A 9,861-nucleotide genomic window follows, 5' to 3' on the forward strand; every position below is an offset into this window, starting at 1 on the left:
GGGCATCCTTTGACGTCGTCCTTCGGTTCGACGAACTACCCTTCCGTGAAGCCCACCGGGCCGAGAATAGGTGAGTTTTTTTATTCTTGACTATAATTCTTGACATTCACAACTGAACCTGCTGCTGTCTTCGGCGAATTCGGCAACCGCGTCGTGATTCTTTTAAGCATACGAAGTTGTATGCGCCTTGAAGTTGTAGGCTTTTCCCCCTGGACGTGACTCGCGGAAACGCCTTGAAAACCGGCAGTTACCGGCAGTCTAACCTCAACCAAGAAACGTCTGTCATCTTTGCCGTCCAATAAGATATAAAATCTCCACTTACGGCCCGGGTAAACTCATTTTTTTTAGCTACGTAGCGGGATTCGACACCCGCGCTCGCTGTGTCGCGGGGCGACGCGGTTTTGTTTATCTCTCAAAATGGCGGATATTACCCATCATGCATTTCGCGCCGGTAATGGCGAATAGGCTTATTTCTCCAGTCCTCTGGTACTTCCCCCCGGTTCCAGGCATTGTTGCAGAGCTGGCACATCCATTTGACAACGGATTCCCTTCCAGCTTTTAGCATTTCTGCAGTAATGCCGTCCATTCCTGGGGACTTGTTGTTCTTCAGGTTCTTTATGGCCTCATGTATTTCCGGCTCAGTAAAGTCACTGGTGTCAATCGGGAGGAGGTGAGAAGGTGGGTCGGTGACTGCTGGTGAGGTTGGGTCTGGTCTGTTTAGAACTTCCTTGAAGTGCTCTGCCCACCTGGCAAGCTTGTCCTCTCCTTTGGACAACAGGGTACCATCTTTGGCCTTGACAGGACCCATGCTAGCTTTTGAGTTGCCAGTGATCTTCTTAGCGATCTGATATACGGTACGCATATCATTCCGAGTTGCGGCTCGTTCTGCTTCATCAGCCTGACTCTCCAACCACTTGCGCTTGTCCCTTTGGGCGCTGCGCTTAACTTCACGGTCTTTATCGGAGTATTCCTGATATATACTACTACTTGCCGACTTGGCCTTATGTCTCCTCTGATGCAGTGTCTTCCTTTCGTTGATCAGCTTCCAAGTTTCGTCGCTGATCCACGCTTCCCTGAGGGATTTCTTGTAGCCGAGGACTTTCTCACCTGCTTCTTTCATTGCTTGCTTAAGTTCATCCCACCATTCCACAGTTCCCGGTGGGGGACTGCCAGGACAGAGAACCTGTTTCTCAGTAGAGATTCGAATTGGTTTTCCTTCACAGGGTCTTTTAGCTTGTTGGTGTCAAACCTTTTGGGCATGGAGGCTTTCTTCTTCTGTTTCTTTAACTTGACCTTGACTCTTGCAATGGACAGATAGTGGTCACTACCGGCATCGGCACCACGGTACACACGCACGTCTTGCAGGCATGGTACTCTCCATCCTGGTCCAATAGCTAGGTGGTCAATTTGTGTTTTAGTTGTGTGGTCATTGGATATCCATGTGATCTTATGTATGTCTTTGTGTTCGAAGTAAGGGTGAGACATAATATAAAGTTTACATCATTTAAAATCCTAATAAATCTATACAGTCACACACAAAATGTTTCTAAACATACATGGTAAAAACATACTAGTACAATTATTATAAGAGTGATAGCTTGTATATGCCATTTGGGTTTGTTTCACATTCTGTGAGTAACTGTTTTTGCTCAACCGTGAAACAATTTCCATCTTGCGGTTCTTCCCTATCTCCCAGGCGAGCCCGTCCCTCAGCACACCTACCCCAGACCTGCAGCAGTTTGCCTACAGTCCCGTGGCCAAGAGGAAGCTGCAACTGGAGAAGTATAACCAGCCACAAGTCCCCGCCACGCCGGCGAGGGGCTGGGACCACCTGGACTTCTATCACATAAATCGGGGGCAAGACAGCAAGATAGAGCCTGAGCATACAGCTGAGGATTGTTAGTGGGCTCAAAATACTTTTTCTGCATACCTTTTTGCTGTTGTTTACGTTTTGTGAAGTTTGCTTTTATTGTTGTTATGTGCGGATAATAAAATCAATGAAATCAGATATCTGGCTGCACTGGTGCAACATTGAAAATTACCTGCACCAGGCGAATTTTACCTGCACCACTCAAACATTGAGAATTATGGTACATTGTAACAGCAGTGAATGTAGCCAATAAATATCCAATACATACATTGTACACCAGTGCATTTATTGGTTAGGTGCAGGTAGACATCAGAAATACCTGCACAGCTCCAGTGTACCTGCACTTTTTAATGTCTAAGGTGCATATGCACCCAGTATTTCGAGCCCTGACTACAGGATTGTGTAGATAGTAAAGTTTACATGCTGGTGTAATACATGATTTTGTAGATGATATACATTACACATACATGTACATGGGTCACAGGCAATGTCAAGATACAGCATTCACCCACAGCCAGTGTGCCATACAAGTTTGGCTGATGATTAGATCAAGAAGGCCTGCAGAGAATTTGGAAACTGGTGATCATTCATTTCAAAGAGTTCAATGACTGCACTTAAGAGTTCAATGACTGCACTTGTTTGCAGCACCTCTAATTTCTCATGAATTTGTGATTGCATTTGTGGCAGCTATTTTATTTTAACTTAGTTGCTGTTGGTTAATCTTAATTGTGTGCACCTGCAGTCTCTGGCATTTCTGCAAGCAATGACCTTAAATTTCCATCAAAAAACTTATCCATAGTTAGTCTTAATTGTATACAGTAGTGTTGGTCTTGATGAAATCAACAGGAATAGCAACAGAAGATAAAGTTCACTTTATAATAAAGCTTTTTTTTAATGACAGATGAAGAATTCATGAATGATGACACCTTACCAGATTTGAGCACCGTGTGGACAGCAGACTTGGACATAGACCAGCAAGACTGGGATGTCTTACCTGAGGAACAAGGTTAGTCTGTTTCCCTGATTTTCTGTGTACACTTTTGTTTGTTTGTGCCTTTATTTATCCTCCAAAACTGCTCTATTCGGCTATCAGGACCATCAATCATAGAGTACATAGTTGAAGAGTTCAAACTTGTTCCAACACAAGGAAGAAACCATAAATCTAAAAAAGGTTGACGGGACCAGCCGAAAATTTATATCAAGTTTCTTCCTTGTGTTGGTCCAGGAACAAGTTTGAACTCTCTGTGTATGGATTCTACCAACACAGATGAGGTTTCATTCGAATCATAGAGTACATTCATCAATATACAACAAAACAGTAACAAGGATAGTGTGGCTCTGCACTCATTTAGTTTTAACAGCACCAAGTTTGGAGTTCAAGTTTAGAGGTGTGTCAAATACAACAGATGTTTGGTCAAAATGGACGACTTGAAATACCGGTAATCAATGATACAATGAATTACTAAATATTGATAATGAATAATAATTCATCAAATAATTAGGTCCATAAATCATTTGATAAGGATCAGTTACAGTGACAATACTAGTAGTCTTTCAAAGGTTGTAAGTTAAGATGCTGCTCTTTTATTGCATTATTTGATAGCCTAATGGTCCCTTGTGTATCCATGTAGTGTATCAAATATTTTTAGAAGCAGCGGAATGGTGTCTAAACTTCCATATGCCTGTTTGAACCCCATGATCAACCCATTACAGGCCACTGGGGAAGCCAGTCAATTTTCACGCATACTCTATGCAAATCTTCAAATGCCAATTGTTTTACTTGATTACTTACCGGAGTAGTCAACAAGGAAGAGATCAGCATAGTGTACTAGCGCTAGAATATTATCATGAATACCAGGCTAGGAGTAGCTTCCATAGCATGCCAAAAACTGGGGTTTGGGGGGTCTTCAGGGTCTTTGGAAGCTTTTATGTGCTATTTTCTGATTGCATATAGACAACCTTTACGGCCTAGACGGCCTGGTTGAATTACCCCCGTTAGAACTGGGCTAATCAGAAAACAGCCGAAGACCACCAAACCCCCAGTTCTATAAGCCTGCCACGGAGGCTAGCTAGGAGTTTGAGACTACATGATAAATGTTGATGACAGTGATGGAACTGTTACAATAGAAATTGTCTTCATTTAGGGACATCCTACATAATCCTACTACAGATCACTGCTGTATGGATTGCCAATCTTTAATAATCATGCATTGCCAACACATTAGGAATCAGAGCATATCCCTTGCTGCTGCAGCATACATATACCCAATATGAATCAAATCTACTGCACGACAAAGACAGATTGTCTTCTTGACCAGAATCTAAAGATTTCTTTGGTTCGCCGGCTTGCAAGTCCATTTTTGCCCAAGAAAACGGCTACCCGGTCTATCGTCCGCAACAAATGACCTACAAAATTGTCCGGCTTGCTTTACAAATGAGTGCAGGACCGATAATGTTTGAAACCGTTCCTGTTCTTCCCACCCTGCAGATTGCGTCCCCTGGTTGGCAGATGGCCAGAGATCTGGTGTGGATTTCTCAACTTCCAAGACCAGGCTGCAGACCAGCGATACCGACGTGTATCAGCTGCTGCAAAATGAAGCCACTTCTCCTTTGCAGTGGGAAGACCAGAATGCAAAGGAGAAGTCAAGTAGATTCAACTTTAAGCAGAAGTTGTCATCTTCTCATAGGTGATTTCCTGCATTCATTCATCGATGCTTTAAACAATGTTTAGAGTTAGATGTTCAAGGGTTAGGTGTAACAAGTTGTTTGTTGTAATGTAGCCAGCAGCTGCCATGCCACATGCCTGCAAAACTCGTTGTGCAGAAGGTTGGTTATATCAGCTATATTGATACAGATACAGAAGCGTGTTTGTCATCCAACTTTGCAGTACTGAATTTTCATCAATTGATTAAGTTGATCCCTAAATGCCAAACCGGCTGTAATCAAAAGATGCATCTGCCAATTAAGCATGACAGAGGATATATAAAAAACATTGAAATATGGTGTGTCCTATTTGACTCTAAGACTTGTATGTGGTGTTCATTTGAATCACTACTGATTGAATGTATAATTGCATTGCGTTTTAATGATCTTCCTCCACCCTTTGATAAATAGGAGCCCAGTCATTCAGAACCAGGTGGCAGCAAGAGGTGCCAAGAGGCAGACTTCTGTCAGCTCAAGCATGCAAGGAAGAGCTCCCCTGAGGCCGTGCCAAGATCCTGTTTGGTTAATATATTTCTTAGTTTCAGTTTCAGTTTATTCATTTTACCAGAAGGTTACAGTCAGGTCGTTTGACCTGTTTTTCAGGTACTTCTGGGACCAAACAATACACAAATCCATACATACAATCCATACAAATCCAATAGTGCATAATCATAACGATACAGTATAATGCACAATAATAATCATACAACTGTGCTCACTGAATCTTAGGAAATATCAGGTCCAATTACAAGTACAATGAGTTTTTGAAGGCCGTTAAAGTTGTTAGTTTTCTCTGTTCTTTGGTGAGCTGATTCCACAACACTGGACCCTGGTACTGCAGGCTCCCTTTGTATGCTTGTTTGATTGATTTGTATCCTTCTGCGTTTGATGTTTGATTGTTCCCTTACATAATTTCATTAGCCAGTCTTTTGATTTTTTTGGCACTTGTTCAAGTTCGAAATTGATAATGTTGATGTCTAAATTTGCATTCTGAAAATCTTGTTTGGTTAATTCATTTCTTAAGTCTCTGCACTGTTTATTTGATTGATTTCCTTCCACGTTAGATGCAAATTGTCCCCAATATGATAGGTAGTAATTTCATTAGACAGTCTTTTGATTTCTTGGCACGTGTTCAAGTTCAAAATTGATAGCGTCAATGTCTGAATTTGCATTCTGAAAATTATGTTTAGTTCATTTATTTCTTAGTCTTCACTGTTTGTGTGATTGATTAATAATTTCCGTCCATGTGTAATGTTTGGTTGTTCCCTTACATAATTTCATTAGCCAGTCTTTTGATTTTTTGGCACGTGTTCAAGTTCGAAATTGATAATGTTGATGTCTAAATTTGCATTCTGAAAATCTTGTTTGGTGAATTCATTTCTTAAGTCTCTGCACTGCTTGTTTGATTGATTAATTTCCTTCCACTATATACATGTACTCGGTAGTAATTTCATTAGCCAGTCTTCTGATTTTTTGGCACATATTCAAGTTCGAAATTGATTATGTCGATGTCTGAATTTGAGTTTTGAGATAAATCTACTTAATGAAGCTTTTGGCAAAGGACATGTTCATTGCCATCTGTTCTATAAAGATATGTATTACAGTTTGCAAGTAGATATGAACATAGATGAAGATTGAAACTGATCTCCTGATTTCTAATTTCTTATACATGATACATATTCATTTTACGTAGACAAGGATATAAATAAGTTGCATTGTATCTTATTACATACCATTAGTTAATGCTTGAAGTTCTCAGTCCTTGAATGATAAAATATGGCTTGAATGGAAATCTATGGCGTAAGCAGTTTATAAAAATACCGGCAGCAGAATTGAAACAGTTCTTACTTATAAATCAATGATAGTCTTAACTAACTTCTGAGTGTGAGATATTTAGATATGCTGGATAAATTCTGATATTGAGCAAATTCCTGAAACCAATATCTATGGAGCCACCGAGTGATCAAATTATTCTGCCCTATTCTGAAACTAGGCGTAATGATATCCAGGCAAAGAGGGAAGTCACTGAAACCACCTGGGAGGATGATGATGACGATCTTTTCGGAATCGCTGAAGCAGCAATACCTGGTTCGTCCTTGGGTACATATGTGTCAGCCTCAATTAGTTAGTCATTGATTACTGCATTAGGAACACAACTCTTGCATGTTGATATGTTGGGGTGCCGTCTCACTCTGTTCACAGTTGAGGTGTCAACCGTAATGCTTGATTTGATTTATTGAAATTATTGTAACAATACAATACATGTGGGACAAAGGCAGCTGTTGCTGGTGTTGTGTCCCACACATAGAAACTAATACAGGACAGACAATACTCATTTTCACTTGAGTTAAGTGGGGAAAGTCGTGTTATGCTAAGATTTATAAGAAAAATGCACTTCCATAGTGGCACCACAACAATTACTCTTCATTACTTTCTTGTTGCCAGTGATATTAACAGTTAATTCCTGGGTTGGAGTACATTTGAAATGTATATTACCTACGAGAGGGGATTTGTCATTTGGTGCCTTTTTATAATTGCCAAGGTGGATGAAAATGTTTCCCATTATGTGTTGGTATGTTTCTTGGTCTATTGTTAAAAGGAATGTCCAGAAAATAAGGATTTTCTTTTACACAATGTGTACTTCTCTCACCTTGCTGACATTTCAAGGAAAGTCCAGAAATTATACACTTACATTAGCCACTGTATTGACAACTTTCAGAGTCTGTGGAAACTCAAGAGGACTCACCACACAGAGAAGCTCATCCTCCATCACAGCACCCAAGGACACCAGAAACTGGATCCATCAGGAGGCAGGGGAAGGTGTTTGCATGGAAAACTCCGTCTGCCTCTAACCTTCCTAGTGCCAGGACATTCGCGTACCCAAAGCCAACTGTAAAGGCCCCTGCATATACAGTTTCTTTTCCACATTCTGCACAGAAGGAACACTCTGATGATGAGCATGATACAGGGTGAGCTTCATAACGAAGTATTCATTTTTTTTGATAACCAGTAAAATCCTTTAGGCATAGCACACCAGTACGTACAAGCTGCATAGGACTGTAATGTTTGAACCACACAAACTGGGAAAGGCCCCCTACTCTTTTCAGTAAGTTTCAATGGCATTTTGCTGTAAAGAAATTGAACTTTGAATTCACATACCACCATTTCATTTTGTCTGAGGAAACAAGCACAAGTAATATGAAATGTTTTAATCCTGACTACCCTTGTGTAATGTATTGAGGACCCTAGCATTTCATGGCACCAAGCCTTCGGACTTAACAGCATAGACTTGATTGATTAATTGAATGGCTGATTGACACCTTAAATAAAATGGCAGCTTGAAGAGAGGAAACCATGATGCTAATGATGTGTGGTGTCTACAGATGTGTCCTTGACCATCAAAATGAAGTGTTATTATTCTCTTGTGAGTAATTTCTGATTTATTATCCATTAGGTTGACTGCTGTTGGAACCCCCACGACAGGGAGATACAGGACTTCTGTGCCCCCTCCTTTTACCCCAGGGGCAGACGACTTCTGTTCTGCAAGGGAAATTCACGAGTCTCAAATGTCACAAACCACCAGGTGGTAACCATTTTTTCAGAGGGCACTTATCCATCATTATTGTTCATACCAAAGTGGGGATTATAAAATAACATGTCTGGCCTACGTATGTGATGATGATGACGATGTGGCAAGTGTGTTTTATGTATCTTCCTTCTTTCACAACTCTTTGTATCCCTGTATCACATGAAATACTAGAATATAGTATTGGCATGAAATACTAGAATTAAGTATTTCATGGCCTGTTACCGGTAGTGCATCTTTTCTTTCCTTTCTTGAGGCAGACGTATAAGCTTGAAAGTTTGATCGAATTGCTTCTTCTGATACTAGTAGCAGTCGTAGCTTGTGAATTCTGATCCTATTACACTGTAAATGATACTCCTTGATACTTTTTTTAGTGCTAACAAAGAAAAGAAAAATCAGTACCATACAAGAGGAGAGTAAAGTTGAATAGTACAGTAGAGAAGAAGAGTAGAGTACAGGTCACGTTGTGAGGATTTCAGCTGGTAATTCACTTCCACAGACAGAAACATTATTGACTACCTCATTTAAGAAGACTTTGTAGCATCTGAAAAGAATCATAAGCCTGTGTGCATAATTAGCTAATTTGTATTCCTCCATAGGGACAAGAGGGATGGCTGCAGGGGAAAATGGGCAAAGGGTGCGTCTGAGGTCAAGGAGGTCAACAGCAATAAAATCAGCACCAAGGAGAGAGCCTTCGCTTCTACTAGGCAGCTTGCAGAGGAACATTTTCCTTTGAAAGAGCACCTTTATCCAGTGGGTATTTCCTCCTAACCTACATTTTTGATTACTCTTCTCATTTTTGTACAACACAAGTAGATAATATTGCCCCAAATATGCAATAAAATCAGCACCAAGGACAGAGGCTTTGCTTCTGGTTAACAGCTTCAAAGGAGGACCTTTATCTAGTGGGTATTTCCCCTTACATTTCATTTTTGATTACTCTCCTCATTTTTGCACAACATTAGAAGCTAATATTGCCCCAAATATGCTGTTTCCCATAAATTTAGATGGTTTCTTATTCACCTTGGTGAAGGTTAGACATCCAGGAAATAAGATACGCCAAAAAACAGTTACTCATTGACAAGCAACTGGATATGTTTTTGGAAATGGTCTTTACGGACTGTTTCCAAAATCATATGCAGTTGCTTGAGTAATGGTTTTGTTTTGGGGTTTTCGTATTTAGGTCTTAAGATGTGTAGTTATTTGCAATATATATGATGATTTCTACAATGGAAAAGATGTTTTTGTCTTCTCCATGTACTCTCCAAACAGAGGTTGGTGGGAAGATTATTACCTTTCTAATATGCCCCATTTTTTTTCTTTCGCCACCCCCACCAACCAACAGGGCATTACTATTATTTGTAACGTAACAATCTACCCCACTAACACTGCTTGGAGAGTATTTTCCATTCAGTGGAAAATTAACATGCTTGTACATGTAGATGTTAGCAAGGGAACAACTATGATTCCCTTGAAAATAAAGATAAATATTCCGCACAGCATCCGACAGTCTATAAATAAGGATTAGAGAAACCTTTGCTACGGGTCAACTTAGAATTTCGGAAGCATGAATAGCAGATAAATTAGGTCCATTTCTCTTCTAGGACTCTGAAAGTTATCTGTGTCTGTGCAGATCTGAGCCTCCATGCGGCATATATTAATACTTGACATTTCACAATGGGGCGTCACAATCCTGCAGGCC

General features: G+C 40.3%; 1 protein-coding gene and 1 long non-coding RNA gene across 2 annotated transcripts in view; both read left to right on the forward strand.

Moving 5' to 3' along the window:
* Nucleotides 1-1,903, forward strand: part of LOC109487112 (probable ATP-dependent DNA helicase HFM1) — a 27,418-nt gene extending 25,515 nt beyond the window's left edge. Inside the window, 1 exon segment of the mRNA XM_019791082.1 lies at nt 1,697-1,903. Within this exon segment, the coding sequence (XP_019646641.1) occupies nt 1,697-1,903 (207 nt within the window).
* Nucleotides 1,904-4,992: 3,089 nt separating this feature from the next.
* On the forward strand, nt 4,993-7,494 carry LOC109487150. The gene is made up of 3 exons (XR_002141233.1): nt 4,993-5,095; nt 6,567-6,661; nt 7,293-7,494. It is a non-coding gene; the product is annotated as an uncharacterized LOC109487150 (long non-coding RNA).
* Nucleotides 7,495-9,861: the final 2,367 nt, after the last annotated feature.

This window comes from Branchiostoma belcheri, unplaced genomic scaffold (assembly GCF_001625305.1).
Source record: "Branchiostoma belcheri isolate BF01 breed outbred unplaced genomic scaffold, Haploidv18h27 scaffold86, whole genome shotgun sequence".
NCBI lineage: Eukaryota > Metazoa > Chordata > Leptocardii > Amphioxiformes > Branchiostomatidae > Branchiostoma > Branchiostoma belcheri.